General features: G+C 38.4%; 1 protein-coding gene across 15 annotated transcripts in view; it reads right to left on the bottom strand.

Moving 5' to 3' along the window:
* Positions 1–497: 497 nt before the first annotated feature.
* Klhl15 (kelch-like family member 15) overlaps positions 498–25,120 on the bottom strand; it is a 55,175-nt gene continuing 30,552 nt past the window's right edge. For 12 of the 15 annotated variants that reach the window (XM_087599809.1, XM_087599807.1, XM_087599810.1 and 9 more), the window contains 1 exon segment: positions 498–5,812. In XM_087599809.1, coding sequence (XP_087455935.1) covers positions 4,703–5,812 — 1,110 coding nt within the window. In that variant the 3' untranslated portion in view covers positions 498–4,702. 15 annotated transcript variants of the gene reach the window in all.

Raw genomic sequence — 25,120 nt, 5'->3', positions numbered from 1 at the left:
GTGTGTGGTGTGTGGATGTGTGTTGTGTGTATGTGATGTGTGTGTTGTATGTGTTGTGTGTGACTGTATATAGTGTGTTTGGTGTGTGTGGGTGTGTGATGTGGATGTGGTGTGTGTGTGGTGCATGTTGTGTGTGTTTGTGTTTTAGTGTATGTGTATGTGTCCTTTGCCTAAGGTATTAATACCTTTAAAAACAGTAAAAGAAACGAGTCAGAGGAAACCTAAAACTCACTCACCAACTGAGGTTGAAGGCTGCATATGCTTTCTCTTGTTCTACTGTCTCTATTCTGTAAAACCACAAAACTCTTGTTAGTAGACCTTTAACCCCTTGGCTTTGTTGTATCATCATTTCACTCTAATGCTCTCATTTGAATGTTCTGCTGAAACCATTGGGAGAAATCACTTTTCTTGGCATGTTGAAACATAATAAAACATACTCTTTATTAAGTTATTAGTGACTTAAACATGAAAGACTAAATAATCAGTTAAAGACATAGTTTTAAAGATTAAAAATATTTTATTTAAACTTTTCTTCATAAACACTTTTAACTTTTTTTCAATTTAAAAACAGAATGGATAGCATAAACATGTTGAATAGATTATATCCACGGCTTGGGAAAAAATTACCTGACAAAAAATGTAAAGGCTTTCAAAACAGGTATAAAAGGCAAACCTTAAATCATCCTAAGATTTTAATATCGGCCCTAGGATTATTTGACTACTGGCCCCAAAGGTACCTAAAGGTCAAAATATTTTTCTATAGACAAAGTATGCCCCAGAGCATAGGGCATATACAAGTTAAGTTAAAAGAAAAGAAAGGAAAAAAGAACCTTTCTGATCACCTCTTCAGGACATTCCTTCAAAAAGTAACACCTAGTCCTTACTGATACACTGATTAGTAACTTTTAATGCAGCTGTTCCCAAAGAAGTCAAAAGAAAACCCAAATATTTTTGGAAGGAACAGAGCTGACAGCGTTCTCAAGGCTACTCACATAATGGTGGGAGTTATACTGATACAAGGGAAGGATGGGGTTCCCATGAATGATCTATTCCAGTCTATGCCTATACGTTATTTGAAGTAATAAACTCTTAGAAACTAATTTGGGGGGATTTAATTTTTAAGATAAATCTCTTTTTAGAAGATATTTATTCCCAAACGATTCTAAATGTAATTAAACAAATGCATGATTTCTCAAAATGTTTAGAATACAAAAACAAAACAAAACAGAAACTGAAAACGTAGCAGACAAACAAGAAAACTGGCACTAGCAGTCTCACTGCTGTGTAGCCCTCAAATATTTCTAATTTAGGCTATTGTCTATGTTTTTTTAATTCAGTCTAAAACTTTAAATTATATATTCTCAAAAGAGCTAGTCTCTTTTGAGAGATAGCTTATAAACTGAAATAACAATTTATATTATAAACTGAAATGTTATGACCTAAACCCACATATACATATATAAAAATAGTCCCACAAAACGTTTGACATGTTTAGATTATGCAGCTCAAATAATTTGTTATAAAATATTTTAAAGCTTAGTTTCGTGTAATTAAGACAAAACTCTCCATTTTACTTCTTTCCACACAAGTATGTGTGTTCTTTACTGTGATTCAAGCAAGCTTCCTAGAATGAGGTGTACAAAGGTGCTGCTTTAAAAAAGATATGTGAAGGGCTCAGTAACTATTCATAATTAGAGTAACACTCACATAAAGCAGAACAATGGGGAGGACAAAGGAAAAGCTATCAAGAAATGCTAATCATTCTACAATTCTTTGCCTTTTAGAAACCAGTAGCATTTCTTCCAATACAAAACCTTCAATGTGAGAATCTTGTATTTTATGAAAAGCCTGTAGTGCAAGGATTTTCTTTAACATCAAAACTTGGAAGCTCAAAGACACATTTAAAAAAAAAAAAAGCCAAGCAGTGCCAGTTAAAATACCATTAAAAAAAATCAGCTACTTTTTGTGAAGTTTAGTTTTTAAAATGTGAAATAAAAGATGACACATTTAAAGATCCTAACAGTTAAACCATATAGTTTCAAACCACTGAGTTTTTCCAAAATGACAATCTTGATCATATACAAAGCATATAAACAAAGTAGTTCCAAATGAAGCACAGAAAAGCTTGAAAAACTCTGAGAAAATTTCCATAGTTTAGTATAACAAAAATAAATCTCTTGCAGCTATTAAACCATAATTTTAAAAGGGAATGTAAAGTTATTTGTGGATTTACAATCTAAATTAGAACTACAGATTCCTCATACATTCTGAACCCAAGCAATTGCAACTAGTCTTAAAGCTCAAAACTGATTACTGCTAAAAATTATAGTCAGACATGACTTACTTGAAGCTGAACCCAGAATTAGTTCAAGTTAAGATTTCACGAATTTTTTGAAACAATCCTTGACCTTGGCCTTGTATCTTCAAAATGGAAGACCAAGAATATTCAATTGTTTGTGCAGATGTTACCCTACACAGGACTAGGAAGTTGTAACAAAGCAATTCCAGAGAACTGCCACTGGAGTATATATAAAGCCTTTGATATGGGTACCCTGTCTGATGTCCTCTTCTTGGTCATTTCCAGCAAAAGATATCAAGGAAAATAATGAAGACATTATTTTATTTAAAGCAACACATACAAACTTCTAAGTATATTAAAAAATAAGATGGCTGACCTAATTTATAGTTTCCAAAAACAAAATAAACTTATTTTTAAAATAAAAAACTTTTTACCTACATTCTAAGGGAAACTCAAATATCAAATTTTATTTTCAGAAATCAGAAATAAATGAAAGACCACCTAATGAAAATGGAAGAATCATATGTAAAAGAAGAAGCCATTGTTTTGATTCCTGAAGGGGAAAAGGGGGTTTTCCTTTTTAAAAGCTACTTGTGTACCTGACACTTTCTAAAACTCAAACTCCTCTGGTTTTACAGTTTTGAAAATCAGGCTTTACTCACACAATGGACTGCAGTGTGGAGGGAAAGGGAGAAAAAGAACCCAAAGTCTTCACATTTCCATGATTTCACACTTCCATTTTATAGTCAATGGTGCCAGCAGCAAAAATAAAACAAAACAAACTAACTAGAAAAATGTATACATCAGCAGCCATATAGAAGGCATTGCAATATTGCACCAAAATCACAGATCTGGCAAGCTAAGCCAGTGTAAGCTTTAATCACATACAGACTGCTCATGAGAAAATGGCGTCAATGGTATCAATTTGAATGATCCATTCACAGATCATTCTTAATTTTTTCAGCTCTATTTCCTTCCTTCGAATTTAAAGAGTTGAAATGTGCAGCTAATCCTAAACCACTTATTATAAATGCCTTTAAAACAGCTATTTGAGATTCATTCCAAACTTTCCGGTGACCTATCCTTCATGCTAGTAGCTTCCAGAAACTACAAAAAAAAAAAAAAAAAAAAAAAGGAAAAGAAACAAGAAAAAAGAAAAACAAAAAACAACCCACATTGAGGGTTGATATCTCTCTAGTGCCAACGAATATTTTGTACAAACTGATCAAGCAGATATAATATAAGCAGTAATATAACTCGTCCCTTACCTCTCAGTCAAAACTGAGCTCAAATTGACTGTGTAAGAGTTGCTGGCCCACATTCAACACCTGCAGCAGCCTGGAGGGAAACAATGGGGGTTTCACTTCCTCTTAAGGGGCTTTAACTTAGGAGTGTGTGGTATTACCTAACTTTCCTTTAAAAGTGCTTGTATGATGCAGGGTCAGAGCTTGACACAGACCACTCAGATTCTCACTAAAAAGGGGCAACCAACATTAAACAGACTGCAAAGAAAAACATTTGTAAACAAGAAAAGGCATACATTGACATGAAACATTAATGATTAGTTTTGAAAACAAAATGCCAAACGTTAGCTTTTGTAAATCCATACATGTTTCAGAACTATGAGTTCAAATTTTACTGAACCAGTACGGACAGAGGATAGACTACTTTGATACCAAATGAGGACTCCAGTTATTTTAACTTTCTAAAAACATTAATACATTAAAGACATTACATCTAAATTTCAACAAGTATGGCGAACTGTCTGTGCAAGAGCACTAGCTTAAAAATATAGAATCCTAACCACGCATAAAAGGAGTGTGCCTTATATATTTCTAGGATGTATATGAGTATGGGTATGCTTTCACTAACGCAATGCACATAAGAGAAGGCAGCTTAGAAATAGTGTTCTGATATAAAAAACTTTTGTAAAAAATTTAAATTTTTGCATTTTCAGCAAAAAGCCATGCAAAAAGGTCAAGAGTTTTAAACTTTTAAATAATAAACCAAAACATATAGCAGACTAAAATAATTTCCAAAGAGTTCAAACAGAGGGACTGAAATCAAATCCAGTGACACTTACTGGGTCTTCTCTTAGAAGATGCACAAATCCTACACTAACATCTGAAAGAAATATTTAAAGCAGAAGGATCAACTTCCCGGGTAAGTGGAGCAGTGTATGTATAAACTGCTTTGGAAGTAGTTTCAAGAGCTAGTGCTTCAAAGGAACTTATTGCATGAGTTTGAGGCCACTGAAAGGAAAGATGCTAGCACAGAATGAAAACTTACAATATTAGACCAATGGCTTTGATAGTAAAACTGGTGAGGTTTTTCTTTATGCTTTTAAACTACTGTATCACAAATGCTTTATTTGCCTTTTTCCTTTTAGGGAGAAAGATGTCATCAGTTGCAACGCCTAACCTCATCCAGTACATAGTCCGGAAAATGGAGGTTGCACACCTGTAAACCATCCAGCTTGCAGGGCATCCGAGGGTACTCATCTTCTTTCCACTTATTTTCATCTGGGTCAAAGGTGAGAATGGAATCACTGTAATGACCATTATAACAAAGGCCCCCAAGGACCATGATTTGTTTGTCCAGCACAGTCACACCGTGACCACTTCTACCAATTGGCATAGATGCCAAGATGGTCCATTGATCAGTATCTGGGTTATACACCTCTGTGGAAGGGCAGCCCTGAGATTCAAAAGAGGCCCTCAAGATCACACAGACACCACCAAAGACATAAAGCTTGCCATTATAAGAGATCATCTTGTGAAAGCATCTAGCATAATTCATCTTGCTTTTATTCTCCCAGCAGTTGGTAACCACTTGAGTTCTCCTGGTCCGCTGTTCTATGGTCCCTTCTTTACTGGGGTCAAATACACACACCTGTTTAGATGTGGAAGATGAAGTGATTCCTCCAGTGATAAACAACTTGTTATTGAGCACTGTCCCCTCATGTCCATATTTGTTAACTGGATAAGGATCTACGAATTCCCATTTATCGTTAGTGATATCGTATCTTTCTGTTGAGTAGAAAGTTTCATCTCTTGTTCTGCCTGCTACAGCATAAATAAACTTCCCAATGACACCAACAGCAAATTCTGAACGTGGTACAGACATGTCTGCCATACGCAGCCAAGAATTTTGTCTTGGATCATACCTGAACACTTTCGAAGAGGCATGGAATTCTCCATCGGGGCCCAGCTCTTCGCCACCTAGCAGGAACACAAAATTATTGACAATGGCAAGGCAGTCTGGTCTTAGAGGTACTTGGGGGCCCTCCAGTTCCCACCAGACTCTTGGTTTCTTTAACAGGAGTATTTTACTATTAACCATGCTATGTCCAATCATTCCTCGGAATACTGTAGTTTGGGGTTTGGCAGAACGAATACGGCTTGATTTCATGTCCAACAAGGGTTGCTGGTGAACATTTTGGAAGTAATTCAATGCTTGGTCAACTTCATACCGCAGCTGTCGGGAGTATCTATAAAATTCTGATGTTTTAACCTAGGAATACAAATAAACAAATTCAACCAAAAGATAAAACATAAACAGAAATTAAACTATTAATGCCTACTAAAATGATCCAGATATTATTGGACAGAATCCTTTGCTAAAATTGTATTTCCTAGCCAAATTATCTACTTTGTTTTCTACAAAGTTTTCTCATTGTAATTGGTCTTATAACTTGCATTTAGAATCACATATATAGCTCTCTGCTCCCAGACCCCGTGAGAGAGAGACCCAACCGCCTGGTCAGGTGGGCACTCCTGAGGCTGCAGAGCGGAAGAGACCACCAACACTGCCCACCCCTGCCCACATCCCTGGCCCAAGAGGAAACTGTATAAGGCCTCTGGGCTCCCATGGGGGAGGGCCCAGGAGCGGCAGAACCCCTGCCTGAGACACCGCTGGAACCTGAAGGAAACAGACCGGATAAACAGTTCTCTGCACCCAAATCCCGTGGGAGGGAGAGCTAAACCTTCAGAGAGGCAGACAAGCCTGGGAAACCAGAAGAGACTGCACTCTGTGCACATCCAGACGCCAGAGGAAAACACCAAAGGCCATCTGGAACCCTGATGCACTGAAGCTCCCGGAAAGGGCGGCGCAGATCTTCCTGGTTGCTGCCGCCACAGACAGCCCGAGGGCAGCACCCCGTGAGCGAACTTGAGCCTCAGGACCACAGGTAAGACCAACTTTTCTGCTGCAAGTGACCTGCCTGGTGAACTCAAGACACAGGCCCACAGGAACAGCTGAAGACCTGTAGAGAGGAAAAACTACACACCCGAAAGCAGAACACTCTGTCCCCATAACTGACTGAAAGAGAGGAAAACAGGTCTACAGCACTCCTGACACACAGGCTTATAGGACAGTCTAGACACTGTCAGAAATAGCAGAACAAAGTAACACTAGAGATAATCTGATGGCGAGAGGCAAGCGCAGGAACCCAAGCAACAGAAACCAAGACTACATGGCATCATCAGAGCCCAATTCTCCCACCAAAACAAACATGGAAAAGCACCAGAAAAGCAAGATCAAGTTTCAAAATCATATTTGATCATGATGCTGGAGGACTTCAAGAAAGACGTGAAGAACTCCCTTAGAGAACAAGTAGAAGCCTACAGAGAGGAATCGCAAAAATGCCTGAAAGAATCGCAAAAATCCCTGAAAGAATTCCAGGAAAACATAAATAAACAAGTAGAAGCCCATAGAGAGGAGACACAAAAATCCCTGAAAGAATTCCAGGAAAACACAATCAAACAGTTGAAGGAATTAAAAATGGAAATAGAAGCAATCAAGAAAGAACACATGGAAACAAACCTGGATATAGAAAACCAAAAGAAGAGACAAGGAGCTGTAGATACAAGCTTCACCAACAGAATACAAGAGATGGAAGAATCTCAGGAGCAGAAGATTCCATAGAAATCATTGACTCAACTATCAAAGATAATGTAAAGCGGAAAAAGCTACTGGTCAAAAACATACAGGAAATCCAGGACTCAATGAGAAGATCAAACCTAAGGATAATAGGTATAGAAGAGAGTAAAGACTCCCAGCTCAAAGGACCAATAAATATCTTCAACAAAATCATAGAAGAAAACTTCCCTAACCTAAAAAAAGAGATACCCATAGACATACAAGAACCTACAGAACTCCAAATAGATTGGACCAGAAAAGAAACACCTCCCGTCACATAATTGTCAAAACACCAAACGCACAAAATAAAGAAAGAATATTAAAAGCAGTAAGGGAAAAAGGTCAAGTAACATATAAAGGCAGACCTATCAGAATCACACCAGTCTTCTCGCCAGAAACTATGAAGGCCAGAAGATCCTGGACTGATGTCATACAGACCCTAAGAGAACACAAATGCCAGCCCAGGTTACTGTATCCTGCAAAACTCTCAATTAACATAGATGGAGAAACCAAGATATTCCATGACAAAACCAAATTTACACAATATCTTTCTACAAATCCAGCACTACAAAGGATAATAAATGGTAAAGCCCAACATAAGGAGGCAAGCTATACCCTAGAAGAAGCAAGAAACTAATCGTCTTGGCAACAAAACAAAGAGAATGAAAGCACACAAACATAACCTCACATCCAAATATGAATATAACGGGAAGCAATAATCACTATTCCTTAATATCTCTCAACATCAATGGCCTCAACTCCCCAATAAAAAGACATAGATTAACAAACTGGATACGCAACGAGGACCCTGCATTCTGCTGCCTACAGGAAACACACCTCAGAGACAAAGACAGACACTACCTCAGAGTGAAAGGCTGGAAAACAACTTTCCAAGCAAATGGTCAGAAGAAGCAAGCTGGAGTAGCCATTCTAATATCAAATAAAATCAATTTCCAACTAAAAGTCATCAAAAAAGATAAGGAAGGACACTTCATATTCATCAAAGGAAAAATCCACCAAGATGAACTCTCAATCCTAAATATCTATGCCCCAAATACAAGGGCACCTACATACGTAAAACCTTACTAAAGCTCAAAACACACATTGCACCTCACACAATAATAGTGGGAGATTTCAACACCCCACTCTCATCAATGGACAGATCATGGAAACAGAAATTAAACAGAGATGTAGACAGACTAAAAGAAGTCATGAGCCAAATGGACTTAACGGATATTTATAGAACATTCTATCCTAAAGCAAAAGGATATACCTTCTTCTCAGCTCCTCATGGTACTTTCTCCAAAATTGACCATATAATTGGTCAAAAAACGGGCCTCAACAGGTACAGAAAGATAGAAATAATCCCATGCGTGCTATCGGACCACCACGGCCTAAAACTGGTCTTCAATAACAATAAGGGAAGAATGCCCACATATACGTGGAAATTGAACAATGCTCTACTCAATGATAACCTGGTCAAGGAAGAAATAAAGAAAGAAATTAAAAACTTTTTAGAATTTAATGAAAATGAAGGTACAACATACCCAAACTTATGGGACACAATTAAAGCTGTGCTAAGAGGAAAACTCATAGCTCTGAGTGCCTGCAGAAAGAAACAGGAAAGAGCATATGTCAGCAGCTTGACAGCACACCTAAAAGCTCTAGAACAAAAAGAAGCAAATACACCCAGGAGGAGTAGAAGGCAGGAAATAATCAAACTCAGAGCTGAAATCAACCAAGTAGAAACAAAAAGGACCATAGAAAGAATCAACAGAACCAAAAGTTGGTTCTTTGAGAAAATCAACAAGATAGATAAACCCTTAGCCAGACTAACGAGAGGACACAGAGAGTGCGTCCAAATTAACAAAATCAGAAATGAAAAGGGAGACATAACTACAGATTCAGAGGAAATTCAAAAAATCATCAGATCTTACTATAAAAATCTATATTCAACAAAACATGAAAATCTACAGGAAATGGACAATTTCCTAGACAGATACCAGGTACCGAAGTTAAATCAGGAACAGATAAACCAGTTAAACAACCCCATAACTCCTAAGGAAATAGAAGCAGTCATTAAAGGTCTCCCAACCAAAAAGAGCCCAGGTCCAGACGGGTTTACTGCAGAATTCTATCAAACCTTCATAGAAGACCTCATACCAATATTATCCAAACTATTCCACAAAATTGAAACAGATGGATCACTACCGAATACCTTCTACGAAGCCACAATTACTCTTATACCTAAACCACACAAAGACACAAGAAAGAAAGAGAACTTCAGACCAATTTCCCTTATGAATATCGACGCAAAAATACTCAATAAAATTCTGGCAAACCGAATTCAAGAGCACATCAAAACAATCATCCACCATGATCAAGTAGGCTTCATCCCACGCATGCAGGGATGGTTTAATATACGGAAAACCATCAACGTGATCCATTATATAAACAAACTGAAAGAACAAAACCACATGATCATTTCATTAGATGCTGAGAAAGCATTTGAAAAAATTCAACACCCCTTCATGATAAAAGTCCTGGAAAGAAGAGGAATTCAAGGCCCATACCTAAACATAGTAAAAGCCATATACAGCAAACCAGTAGCTAACATTAAACTAAATGGAGAGAAACTTGAAACAATCCCACTAAAATCAGGGACTAGACAAGGCTGCCCACTCTCTCCCTACTTATTCAATATAGTTCTTGAAGTTCTAGCCAGAGCAATCAGACAACAAAAGGAGATCAAAGGGATACAGATCGGAAAAGAAGAAGTCAAAATATCACTTTTTGGAGATGATATGATAGTATATTTAAGTGATCCCAAAAGTTCCACCAGAGAACTACTAAAGCTGATAAACAACTTCAGCAAAGTGGCTGGGTATAAAATTAACTCAAATAAATCAGTTGCCTTCCTCTATACAAAAGAGAAACAAGCCGAGAAAGAAATTAGGGAAACGACACCATTCATAATAGACCCAAATAATATAAAGTACCTCGGTGTGACTTTAACCAAGCAAGTAAAAGATCTGTACAATAAGAACTTCAAGACACTGAGGAAAGAAATTGAAGAAGACCTCAGAAGATGGAAAGATCTCCCATGCTCATGGATTGGCAGGATTAATATAGTAAAAATGGCCATTTTACCAAAAGCAATCTACAGATTCAATGCAATCCCCATCAAAATACCAATCCAATTCTTCAAAGAGTTAGACAGAACAATTTGCAAATTCATCTGGAATAACAAAAAACCCAGGATAGCTAAAGCTATTCTCAACAATAAAAGGACTTCAGGGGGAATCACTATCCCTGAACTCAAGCAGTATTACAGAGCAATAGTGATAAAAACTGCATGGTATTGGTACAGAGACAGACAGATAGACCAATGGAATAGAATTGAAGACCCAGAAATGAACCCACACACCTATGGTCACTTGATTTTTGACAAAGGAGCCAAAACCACCCAATGGAAAAAAGATAGCATTTTCAGCAAATGGTGCTGGTTCAACTGGAGGTCAACATGTAGAAGAATGCAGATCGATCCATGCTTATCACCCTGTACAAAGCTTAAGTCCAAGTGGATCAAGGACCTCCACATCAAACCAGACACACTCAAACTAATAGAAGAAAAACTAGGGAAGCATCTGGAACACATGGGCACTGGAAAAAATTTCCTGAACAAAACACCAATGGCTTACACTCTAAGATCAAGAATCGACAAATGGGATCTCATAAAACTGCAAAGCTTCTGTAAGGCAAAGGACACGGTGGTTAGAATAAAACGGCAACCAACAGATTGGGAAAAGATCTTTACCAATCCTACAACAGATAGAGGCCTTATATCCAAAATATACAAAGAACTCAAGAAGTTAGACCGCAGGGAAACAAATAACCCTATTAAAAAATGGGGTTCAGAGCTAAACAAAGAATTCACAGCTGAGGAATGCCGAATGGCTGAGAAACACCTAAAGAAATGTTCAACATCTTTAGTCATAAGGGAAATGCAAATCAAAACAACCCTGAGATTTCACCTCACACCAGTGAGAATGGCTAAGATCAAAAACTCAGGTGACAGCAGATGCTGGCGAGGATGTGGAGAAAGAGGAACACTCCTCCATTGTTGGTGGGATTGCAGACTGGTAAAACCATTCTGGAAATCAGTCTGGAGGTTCCTCAGAAAATTGGACATTGAACTGCCTGAGGACCCAGCTATACCTCTCTTGGGCATATACCCAAAAGATGCCTCAACATATAAAAGAGACACGTGCTCCACTATGTTCATCGCAGCCTTATTTATAATAGCCAGAAAATGGAAAGAACCCAGATGCCCTTCAACAGAGGAATGGATACAGAAAATGTGGTACATCTACACAATGGAATATTACTCAGCTATCAAAAACAACGAGTTTATGAAATTCGTAGGCAAATGGTTGGAACTGGAAAATATCATCCTGAGTGAGCTAACCCAATCACAGAAAGACATACATGGTATGCACTCATTGATAAGTGGCTATTAGCCCAAATGCTTGAATTACCCTAGATCCCTAGAACAAACGAAACTCAAGACGGATGATCAAAATGTGAATGCTTCACTCCTTCTTTAAATGAGGAAAAAGAATACCCTTGGCAGGGAAGGGAGAGGCAAAATTAAAACAGAGACTGAAGGAACACCCATTCAGAGCCTGCCCCACATGTGGCCCATACATATACAGCCACCCAATTACACAAGATGGATGAAGCAAAGAAGTGCAGACTGACAGGAGCCCGATGTAGATCGCTCCTGAGAGACACAGCCAGAATACAGCAAGTACAGAGGCGAATGCCAGCAGCAAACCACTGAACTGAGAATAGGACCCCCGTTGAAGGAATCAGAGAAAGAACTGGAAGAGCTTGAAGGGGCTCGAGACCCCATATGTACAACAATGCCAAGCAACCAGAGCTTCCAGGGACTAAGCCACTACCTAAAGACTATACATGGACTGACCCTGGACTCTGACCTCATAGGAAGCAATGAATATCCTAGTAAGAGCACCAGTGGAAGGGGAAGCCCTGGGTCCTGCTAAGACTGAACCCCCAGTGAACTAGACTGGTGGGGGGAGGGCGGCAATGGAGGGAGGGTTGGGAGGGGAACACCCATAAGGAAGGGGAGGGGGGAGGGGGATGTTTGCCCGGAAACCGGGAAAGGGAATAACACTCGAAATGTATATAAGAAATACTCAAGTTAATAAAAAAAAAAAAAAGGAAAAAAAAGAAAAAAAGAGAATCACATATATATGTTCCCAAGTCTTTAAAAGTAAAAAATCTCCTTTTAAGGCACAAATTAATTTTTTTTTTGGTTCTTTTTTTCGGAGCTGGGGACCGAACCCAGGGCCTTGCGCTTCCTAGGCAAGCGCTCTACCACTGAGCTAAATCCCCAACCCCATTAATTTTTAAATAGAACAAAATTTGTGAAAAAGTCAACCAGACACCTATTACAATATTAGGCCCTAGGTGACAAGTGGGGATAAGTTTAAACACAGGGTTTCAGAGTAGAAAAAGGCCACTTGTTAACCGATGATAGTATATACCATGAAACAACCTCAAGTGCATCATTAGGGAGAGTTATGGTGGTGAGTTAGTGAAAACTTTATATATATATATACACAATTCCCAGTAGGTTTTTTATATAAAGACTTAGTCTGTTCAAGGCCCGCCTTGTCTATACAGCAAGTTCCAGGACAGCCATAACTACAATGAAACCCTGTCTCAAACAAACACAAAAAGGGGGATTTAGTGTGTCACCAATAATTCCTACAGCAATAATTCAGCAGACAACAGGTCAACTTTTCCTTTTTATTTTTGGAACTAGAACTACCTTTAGATGGCTATTATCAAGATCTTTCAAAACACTTAAGTGCTATACTAAGCACTATGGAGAAGTGGTTTATTTCCTCAAAAAAAAAAAACCTTAGGATATATTTATAAGATGAAAACATACATAAATTGGTCAATACAATCAGTTGACAAGTATGAACACATCTCTGAATAGTGGCACTTTAGATATAGGTGTAAGAACATATTAAACCAACCAAAATACCCAAGAAATACTTTGTAAAAGAGGATGCTAGAAACCAGGAGGGCGGGGGAGGGTGGATCCTGCTTGTTAATGACAAGAATACATGAAGAGAATCTTAAATTTGGACAGGAGAAATGAAACAGTGTGGAGAGAGAAAATCTCTAAGATGAGGGCTAGAGATGCAGCTTAGTAGTAGAGTACTTTTCTACCATGTGGCAAGGTCTTGGGTGCCTTCTTCAGCACTGGAAACAATTCCACAGAACTCTATGACTAATCTGATACTGAACAAAGTAGAAAAGTGAGAAGTTTAATGTGATCTGTGGATTTAAACTTGAGACATTACACAAGAGTGGTAGATTATCAATATGAGAGCAGGAGCTAGCTTAGGAAAGGTATTCAATTCCCTGGCAGGTATTGCTGGCAGGGTGCTGAATGAGGAAACTTCTGAGAGTCTGCTGCAAATACAAAATGATAGTTCAAGAAACAGTCAAAAGCAGGCAAATCAGCTTTTTCTCCTCCTTTCTTAGATTTCTTTCATTAATCTATTCTACCATTAATTCTCCCAGACAAATCCAAAAAGATAGCCACTAAGCAATCAAAATTAAATGTTTTCTTATTAACTGAATTGAATATAACTGACTTCCTCTGTAATTCCAGGCATTTCATTTATGCAAATAAGGCCCTTTCTTTGATCTAGAGGTTCTCTCCATGGGCTTCACTAAACCAACAAAGGCAAAACAGCTTGCCTAACTCTAGAAGATGGGAAACAGTAGCTGTGCTGGGTACTTTACATGTGTACACCTTGTTAAATTATTCCACCTGTGAAAGAACAGTAACAATCCCTCATTTCCTGCTTAGAAAATTGAGGCTTAGGATATTAAGTGACTTGCCCACACTATTTACATAATTAAAAGTGGTATATCTGGGATTTGAAGACAATTCTACTCTAAACTTCATATAATTTCCAGAAAGCCAGGAATACAATTTCTGTTCTGTTCTAGAAAAAATCCTTAACATATACATTAATTTAAAAAAAAATAGCAAGAGATTGAACCTAATGATTCTTCTCAAAGAAACTGTAACTGTCTTTAACAAAAACTATCACTTGAGAGGCAGAGACAGGTAGATCTCTGAGTCTGAGTCCAGTCTAGTCTACAATCAAGTTTTAGGCCAGTCAGGGCTGTTATACAGCAAAACTCTGCCTTAAAAAAAACAAAACCAGCCCGGGGGCCCACAGCTCCCTGCTCCCAAACCCGGAGAGAGAGCTGAACACCCAGAACTGCGGGCAATCCTGAGACTGCAGGGCAGGACAGACTGCCACGTCTGCCCATCTTTGCCCACATCCCTGGCCCACAAGGAAAATGCACAGTGCCTCTGGACACAGGAATATAGGAACAGTCAGCTGCAGGAGCCTGCTGTCCAGATCTGGGCCTAGACATAAGTGAAGCAGTCAAACACCTTCCTGCACCCAAATCCTGTGGGGAGAACTAGACCCTCAGAAGTGAAGACATTCCTGAGAAACCAGAAAAGAATACTCTCTGCCCACATTCCTGACTCAAGAGGAAAATGCCTAGTGCCATCTGTGACCCCTGCCCACAGGGACCTGGGAGCACCAGGGGCAAGACGCTTCCAGCTGCTGCCCTCGACGAGAGCTAAAAGCCAGCTGCCAGGACTACACACCTGAGAGCAGAACACTACGTTCGGATAACTGGCTCAAAGTAAACAGGAAAACAGGTCTACAGGAGTGCTGACACACAGGTCCACAGGAGGGTCAATCCACCATCAGAAACAGCAGAACAAGCTAACACCAGAGACAACCTGATGGCTAGAGGCAAGCACAGGAACCCAGGCAACAGAAACCAAGACTACCTTGCATCATCAGAGCCCAGTTCTCACACCAAAGCAAACACTGGATATCCAAACACACTGGAAAAGCAAGATTAAGATATAAAATCACATTTTATCTTGATGATGAAGGACTTTAAGAAGGTCATAAATAACTCTCTTAAAGAAATACAGGACAACACAAGTAAACAAGTAGAAGCACTTAAAGAGGAAACACAAAAATCCCTTAAAGAATGACAGGAAAACACAACCAAACAGGAGAAGGAAATGAACAAAACCAACCAGGAGTTAAAAATGGAAACATAAACAATAAAGAAAGCACAAAGGGAGGGACAACCCTGGAGATAGAAAACCTAGGGAAGAGATCAGGAGTCGTAGATGCAAGCATCACCAACAGAATACAAGAGATAGAAGAGAGAATATCAGGAGAAGATATCATAGAAATCATGGACACAACTGTCAAAGATAATGTAAAACGGAAAAAGCTACTATTGTCCCAAAACATACAGGAAATCCAGGACTCAATGAGAAGATCAAACCTAAGGATAATAGGTATAGAAGAGAGTGAAGACTCCCAGCTCAAAGGACCAATAATATCTTCAACAAAATCATACAAGAAAATTTCCCTAACCTAAAGAAAGAGATGCCCATAAACACACAAGAAGCCTACAAAACAACAAATAGATTGTACCAGAAGAGAAATTCCTCCCGTCACAATAATAGTCAAAACACCAAATGCAAAAAAGAAAGAATATTAAAAACAGTAAGAGAAAAAGGTCTAGTAACATATAAAGGCAGACCTATCAGAATCACACCAGACTTCTCACCAGAGACTATAACAGCCAGAAAATCCTGGACAGATATCATACAGACCCTAAGAGAACACAAATGCCAGCCCAAGTTACTGTATCTAGCAAAACTCTCAATTAACATAGATGGAGAAACCAAGATATTCCATGACAAAACCAAATTTACACAATATCTTTCTACATATCTAGCCCTACAAAGGATAATAAATGGTAAAGCCCAACATAAGGAGGCAAGCTACACCCTAGAAAAAGCAAGAAACTAATCGTCTTGGAAACAAAGAGAAGACAAGCAGAAAAACATAATCTCACATCCAAATATGAATATAACAGGAAGCAACAATCACTATTCCTTAATATCTCTAAACATCAATGGACTCAACTCCCCCAATAAAAAGATATAGATTAACAAACTGGATATGTAATGAGGACCCTGCATTCTGCTCCCTACAGGAAACATACCTCAGAGACAAAGACAGACACTACCTCAGAGTGAAAGGCTAGAAAACAACTTTCCAACCAAATGGTCAGAAGAAGCAAGCTGGAGTAGCCATTCTAATATCAGATAAAATCAATTTTCAACTAAAAGTCATCAAAAAAGATAAGGAAGGACACTTCATATTCATCAAAGGAAAAATCCACCAAGAGGAACTCTCAATCCTAAATATCTATGCCCCAAATACAAGGGCACCTACTTATGTAAAAGAAACCTTACTAAAGCTCAAAACACACGTTGCATCACACATAATACAAGTAGGAGATTTCAACACCCCACTCTCATCAATGGACAGATCATCAAAACAGAAATTAAACAGAGACATAGACAGACAAACAGAAGTCATGAACCAAATAGACTTAACAGATATTTATAGAACATTCTATCCTAAATCAAAAGGATATAATTTCTTCTCACCACCTCATGGTACTTTCTCCAAAACTGACCATATAATTTGGTCATAATACAGGCCTCAACAGATATAGAAAGATAGAAATAATCCGATGCATCCTATCAGATCACCACGGACTAAAGCTGGTCTTCAATAACAATAAGGAAAGAATGCTCACATATACATGGAAGTTGAACAATGCTCTACTCAATGATAACCTGGTCAAGGAAGAAATAAAGAAAGAAATTAAAGACTTCTTAGAATTTAATGAAAATGAAGGTACAACATACCCAAACTTATGGGACACAATGAAAGCTGTGCTAAGAGGAAAACTCATAGCTCTGAGTGCCTGCAGAAAGAAACAGGAGAGAGCATATGTCAGCAGCTTGACAGCACATCTCAAAGCTCTAGAACAAAAAGAAGCAAATACACCCAGGAGGACTAGAAGGCAGGAAATGATCAAACTCAGGGCTGAAATCAACCAAGTAGAAACAAAAAGGACTATACAGAGAATCAACAAAAGCAGAAGCTGTTTCTTTGAGAAAAATCAACAAGATATATATAATCTTGGCCAGATTAACCAGAGGATACACAGACTTCCAAATTAACAAAATCAGAAATGAAATGGAAGACATAACAACAGAAACTGAGGAGTGGGTGGATGGGTGGGGGAGCACCCTCATAGAAGGGAAAGCGGGGATGGGATAGGGGGTTTAAGAATAGAAAACCGGAAGTCTTGGGAGATTGCTCAGTGGTTAAGAGCACTGACTGCTGTTGCAGAGGTCATGAGTTCAAATCCCAGCAACCACATGGTAGCTCACAACCATTTGTAATGAGATCTGATGCCCTCTTTATTCCTGTTCCCCCAGTTAAAAAAAATGGAAAACAAGAAAGGGGGAATAACAATCGAAATGTAAATAAAATATATCTAAGAGGAAAGAAAAAACAACAGAAACAGAGAAAATAAAAAAACTCATCAGATCTACTACTACAAAAGCCTATACTCAACAAAACTGGAAAATCTGGAGGAAATGGACAATTTTCTAGACAGATATCAGGTACCAAAGTTAAATCAGGACCACAGAAACCATCTAAACAGTCCCATAACTCCTAAAGAAACAGAAGGAGTCATTAAAGTCTCCCAACCAAAAACACCCCAGGACCAGACGGGTTTAGTGCAGAATTCTATCAAACCTTCATAGAAGACCTAATAGCAATTCTGACCAAACAATTCCACAAAATTGAAACAGATGGAGCACTACCAAATTCCTTCTATGAAGCCACAATTACTCTTATACCTAAACCACACAAAGACCCAACAAAGAAAGAGAACTTCACACCAATTTCCCTTATACATACCAATACAAAATTACTCAAAAAAATCCTCAGAAACTGAATCTAAGAACACATCAAAACTACCATCATGATCAAGTAGGCTTCATGGAGGGATGGTTTAATATACAGAAATACATCAAGGTAATCCATATATAAACAAACTCAAAGAAAAAAAAACACATTGTCATTTCATTAGATGCTGAGAAAGCATTTGAAAAAATTCAACACCCCTTCATGATAAAAGTCCTGGAACGAATAGGAATTCAAGGCCCATATCCAAACACAGTAAAAGCCATATACAGCAAACCAGTAGCTAACATTAAACTAAATGGAGAGAAACTTGAAGCAATCCCACTAAAATCAGGGACTAGACAAGGCTGCCTACTCTCTCCCTACTTATTCAATATAGTTCTTGAAGTTCTAGCCAGAGCAATCAGACAACAAAAGGAGGTCAAGGTGATACAGATCGGAAAAGAAGAAGTCAAAATATCACTTTTTGGCGATGATATGATAGTATATTTAAGTGATCCCAAAAGTTCCACCAGAGAACTACTAAACCTGATAAACAACTTCAGCAAAGTGGCTGGGTATAAAATTAACTCAAATAAATCAGTAGCCTTCCTCTACACAAAAGAGAAACAAGCCGAGAAAGAAATTAGGGAAACGACACCCTTCATAATAGACCCAAATAATATAAAGTACCTCGGTGTGACTTTAACCAAGCAAGTAAAAGATCTGTACAATAAGAACTTCAAGACTCTGAAGAAAGAAATTGAAGAAGACCTCAGAAGATGGAAAGATCTCCCATGCTCATGGATTGGCAGGATTAATATAGTAAAAATGGCCATTTTACCAAAAGCGATCTACAGATTCAATGCAATCCCCATCAAAATACCAATCCAATTCTTCAGAGACAATGAAAGCCAGAAGATCCTGGACAGATGTCATACAGACCCTAAGAGAACACAAATGCCAGCCCAGGTTACTGTATCCTGTAAAACTCTCAATTAACATAGATGGAGAAACCAAGATATTCCATGACAAAACCAAATTTATACAATATCTTTCTATAAATCAAGCCCTACAAAGGATAATAGATGGAAAACTCAAATATAGGGAAAGAAACTACACCATACAGAAAGCAAGAATATAGTTTCCTTGCAACAAAACCAAAAGAGAGACAAAGAAACATAAATCCACCTCTAACAACGAAAATAACAGGAAGCAACAATCACTATTCCTTAATATCTCTCAACATCAACGGTCTCAATTCCCAAATAAAAAGAAACAGACTAACAGAATGAATACATAAAGAGGACTCATCATTTTGCTGCATGCAGGAAACATACTTCAGAGACAAAGACAGACACTACCTCAGAGTAAATGGCTGGAAAAGAAATTTCCAAACAAATGGCCCGAACAAACAAGCCGGAATTGCCATTCTAATATCAAATAAAATTCACTTTCAACCAAAAGTCATTGAAGAAGATAAGGAAGGACACTTAATATTCATCAAAGGAAAAATCCACCAAGATGAACTCTCAATCCTAAATATCTATGCTTCAAATACAAGGGCACCTACATACATAAAAGAATCCTTACTAAAGCTCAAAGCACACATTGTACCTCACACAATAATAGTAGGAGATTTCAACACCCCACTCTCATCAATGGACAGATCATCGAAACAGAAATTAAACAGAGACAGAGAAACTAACAGACGTTATGAATGAAATGGATTTAACAGATATTTATAGAACATTCTATCCTAAAGCAAAAGGATATACCTTCTTCTCAGCTCCTCATGGTACTTTCTCCAAAATTGACCATATAGTTGGTCAAAAAACGGGCCTCAACAGGTACAGAAAGATAGAAATAACCCCATGCGTGCTATCGGACCACCACGGCCTAAAGCTGGTCTTCAATAACAATAAGGGAAGAATGCCCACATATACGTGGAAATTGAACAATGCTCTACTCAACGATAACTTGGTCAAGGAAGAAATAAAGAAAGAAATTAAAGACTTCTTAGAATTTAATGAAAATGAAGGTACAACATTCCCAAACTTATGGGACACAATGAAAGCTGTGCTAAGAGGAAAACTCATAGCTCTGAGTGCCTGCAGAAAGAAACAGGAAAGAGCATATGTCAGCAGCTTGACAGCACACCTAAAAGCTCTAGAACAAAAAGAAATAAATAAACCCAATAGGACTACAAGGCAGGAAATAATCAAACTCAGGGCTAAAATCAAACAAATAGAAATGAAAAGGAAAGAATCAACAAAACCAGGAGCTGGTTCTTTGAGAAAATCAACAACATAGATAAACCCTTACCCAGACTAACCAGAGGGCAAAGAGAGCATATCCAAATTGACAAAATCAGAAATGAAAAGGGAGACATAACTACAGAATCTGAAGAAATTAAAAAATTCATCAGATCCTACTACAAAAACCTATATTCACCAAAACTGGAAAATCTGGAGGAAATGGATCATTTTCTAGACAGGTATCAGGTACCAAAGTTAAATCAGGAACAAATAAACCATCTAAACAACCCCATAACTCCTAGATAAATAAAAGAAGCAGTTATTAAAAGTTTCTAAACCAAAGAGAGCCCAGATCCAGATGGGTTCAGTGCAGAATTCTATCAGATCTTCATAGAAGACCTCATATCAATACTGTCCAAACTATTCCACAAGATTGAAACAGACGGAGCACTACCAAATTCCTTCTATGAAGCCACAATTACTCTTATACCAAAACCACACAAAGACCCAACAAAGAAAGAGAACTTCAGATCAATTTCCCTTATGAATATCGACACAAAAATACTCAATAAAATTCTGACAAACCGAATCCAAGAGCACATCAAAACAATCATCCACCATGATCAAGTAGGCTTCACCCCAGGCATGCAGGGATGGTTTAATATACGGAAAACCATCAACGTGATCCATTATATAAACAAACTGAAAGAACAAAACCACATGATCATTTCATTAGATGCTGAGAAAGCATTTGACAAAATTCAACACCCCTTCATGACAAAAGTCCTGGAAAGAATAGGAATTCAAGGCCCATATCTAAATACAATAAAAAGCAATATACAGCCACCAGTAGCTAACATAAAACTAAATGGAGAGAAACTTTAAGCAATCCCACTAAAATCATGAACTAGACAAGGCTGCCCACTCTCTCCCTACTTATTCAATATAGTACTGGAAGTCCTAGCCAGAGCAGTCAGACAGCGAAAGGAAGTCAAAGGGGTACAAATTGGAAGGGAGGAAATCAAAATATCTCTATTTACAGATGATACGACAGTGTACTTAAGTGACCCCAAAAGTTCCACCAGAGAACTACTTAACCTGATAAACAACTTCAGCAAAGTTTCAGGGTATAAAATTAACTCAAACAAATCAGTAGCCTTTGTCTACTCAAAGGATAAACAGGATGAGAAAGAAATTAGGGAAATGACACCCTTCACAATATTCCCAAATAATATAAAGTATCTTGGTGTGACTTTAACCAAGCAAGTGAAAGATCTGTATGATAAGAACTTCAAGTCTCTGAAGAAAGAAATTGAAGAAGATCTCAGAAGATGGAAAGATCTCTCATGCTCATGGATTGGCAGGATTAATATAGTAAAAATGGCCATTTTACCAAAACAATCTACAGATTCAGTGCAATCCCCATCAAAATACCAATCCAATTCTTCAAAGTGTTAGAACAATTTGCAAATTCATGTGGAATAAAAAAAAAAACCAGGATAGCGAAAACTATACTCAACAAGAAAACGACTTCAGGGGGAATCACTATCCCTGAACTCAAGCAATATTACAGAGCAATAGTGATAAAAACTGCATGGTATTGGTACAGAGACAGACAGACCAGTGGAATAGAATTGAAGACCCAGAAATGAACCCACACACCTATGGTCACTTGATTTTTCACAATGGAGCTAAAACCATTCAATGGAAAAAAGATAGCATTTTCAACAAATGGTGCTGGTTCAACTGGAGGTCAGCATGTAGAAGAATGCAGATTGATACACACTTATCACCCTATACAAAGCTTAAGTCCAAGTGGATCAAGGACCTCCACATCAAACCAGATACACTCAAACTAATAGAAGAAAAAGTGGGGAAGAGCCTCGAACACTGGAGAAAATTTCCTCAATAAAACATCAATGGCCCATGCTCTATGACCAAGAATGGACAAATGGGACCTCATAAAACTACAAAGCTTCTGTAAGGCAAGACACTGTCATTAGGACAAAATGGTAACCAACAGACTGGGAAAAGATCGTTACCAAGCCTACATCTGATAGAGGGCTAATATCCAAAATATACAAAGAATTCAAGAAATTAGACTCCAGAGAATCAACTAGCCCTATTAAAAATGGAGTACAGAGCTAAACAAAACATTCTTAGCTGAGGATTATTGAATGGCCAAAAAGCACCTAAAGAAATGTTCAACATCCTTAATCATTAGGGAAATGCAATCAAAACAACCCTGAGATTCTACCTCACACCAGTCAAAATGGCTAAGATCAAAAACTCAGGTGACAGCAAATGCTGGGGAGGATGTGGAGAAAGAGGAACACTCCTCCATTGTTGGTGGGATTGCAGACTGGTACAATCACTCTGAAAATCAGTCTGTAGGTTCCTTAGAAAATTAGACATTCCACTACCTGAGGACCTAGCTATACCTCTCCTGGGCATATACCCAAAAGATGCTCCAACATATAACAAAGACACATGCTCCACTATGTTCATAGTAGCCAGAAGCTGGGAAGAAGCCATATGTCCTTCAAGAGAGGAATGGATACAGAAAATGTGGTACATCTACACAATAGAGTACTACTCTGCCATTAAAAACAATCACTACATGAAATTCTTAGGCAAATGGATGGAAATAGAAAATTCCATTCTGAGTGAGGTAAACCAGTCACAGAAAAACACACATGGTATGCGCTCACTGATAAGTGAATATTGGGCAAAAAGTTTGTATTACCCAAGATACAATTCACAGATCACATGAAGCTCAAGAAGAAGGATGACCAAAGTGTGGTCCTTCTTAGAAGGGGAACAAAAATATTCATAGGAGGAGATATGGAGACAAAGTTTAGAGCATAGCCTGCCCTACCTGGGGATCCAGCCCATATACATACAGCCACCAAACCCAGACAATACTGCTGATGCCAAGAAGTGCAAGCTGACAGCTGTCTCCTGAGAGGCTCTGCCAGAGCATGAGAAATACAAAGGCAGATGCTGGCAGCCAACTGAGAATGGGGACCACTGAAGGAGTTAAAGTAAGGATTGAAGGAGCTGAAGGGGCTTGCAACCCTATAAGGACAACAATGCCAACAAACCAGAGTTCCCAGGGAATAAACCACCATCTTAAGAGTACACATGGAGGGGTTGGGGATTTAGCTCAGTGGTAGAGCGCTTACTTAGCAAGCGCAAGGCCCTGGGTTCGGTCCCCAGCTCCGAAAAAAAGAAGAAAAAAAAAAGAGTACACATGGAGACACCCATGGCTCCAGCTGCATATATAGCAGAGGATGGCTTTGTTGGGCACCAATGGGAGAAGCCCTTGGTCCTGCCAAGGCTTGATGCCCCAGTGTAGGAGAATGTCAAGGAAGGGATTTAGGAAGGGTGGAGGATGGGTGGGGCAACACTGTCATAGAGGCAGGAGAGGGGATAGGGGTTTATGGACAGGAAACCAGGAAAGAGGTTAAAGTAAAGACAAAGTGAAATCTATCCCCCATGAACTACTTAATGTATTAATAACAACAATGAGGAAAAGCCTCAGGTCATGTATGCCTTTAATCCCAGCACTTGGAAGATATAGATGGATCTCTCTGAGTTGTAGATATACATAGCAAGTTCCAGGCTAGCCAGAGACCCTATCTCAAAGAAAAAATTTAGCAGAATGAACTATAGTATATACCATCATTTTTAATTCTGTATGACATCAAATGAATCTGAAATGTACTGACAGATGCTCAAAATGTTAAATGAGGGAAAGCAATGAACACTACAAATATCCTCAAACAATAAAAATCAGCTATTTTACAGTTGAAAGCATATATGGGGGGTGGAGTTCTGCATATGTGTTGCTCAACTACCAGTGAGCTCCTGGGGTCTTCCTCATTATGGGTTAAAATTAGGGTCAAAATATGCAATTTTTACAAGGATCAGGGCCTTCTTTTGTAAGAATCAGTAAAAAGGTATCTATTTCTCTCAAACCAGGACAACTGGACCTCTGCAGTCAATAAGCCCTCTGCTATTGGAGGCAGCTCCGTTATGGTTACCAGCAGGAACAATAGATAGGGATTCCAGTGTCTCAGAAGACAAGGCTAGATGACCTGACATCCCCTTCCACATTCTAACCCTGGCTCTTAGCGATCTCAGCAAACTGGCCTAGCTTACCTGCTTTGGGAATCATTTTTCCAGTCTTGTACTTTAATACCCAATCTTCTAGTTTCTTTGTCCTCTTCCCCATTCATTCTATTGTGCTCCTTTGAAACCTGGGTTCCAAAGAACTTAAGAGATTCACTTCACTTCTATGTTTAAGTCCAATCAAACTGTTCTACCTCTAAGCCTCCAATAACAGAATTCATGCATTTTTGAAATAGCTAATTCAAAGATCTTCCAAAGAAATTTAGTTCCTATTTATTTCAGCCAAAGCAAGTTCTAGATCTGCTTTGCTCTTTTCACAAATCTACATAAGGCTGTGTGTTTTTAAAACTACTCAGTATCAATGAACACAGCCAACTCCTTCTTTCACTGTGGAGGTAAAAGTAATAAGTCTACTAAATCTTGGCCTAAGTAATTTTATATGCACACACATGCACTATACTTTAAAATGAAAAAACTTAGGGATGAAATCTTTGAAAGAAACCTTAAGAAAGAAATCTTTGAAAGTGTATTCATGATGAGATATCCAAAACAAACAAATGTGATTCATC

The sequence above is a fragment of the Rattus norvegicus genome, chromosome X (genome assembly GCF_021556685.1).
Source record: "Rattus norvegicus strain SHRSP/BbbUtx chromosome X, alternate assembly SHRSP_T2T, whole genome shotgun sequence".
NCBI lineage: Eukaryota > Metazoa > Chordata > Mammalia > Rodentia > Muridae > Rattus > Rattus norvegicus.
The sequence above is the reverse complement of the archived record's forward strand: the minus strand, read 5'-3'. Positions and strand labels throughout refer to the sequence as shown.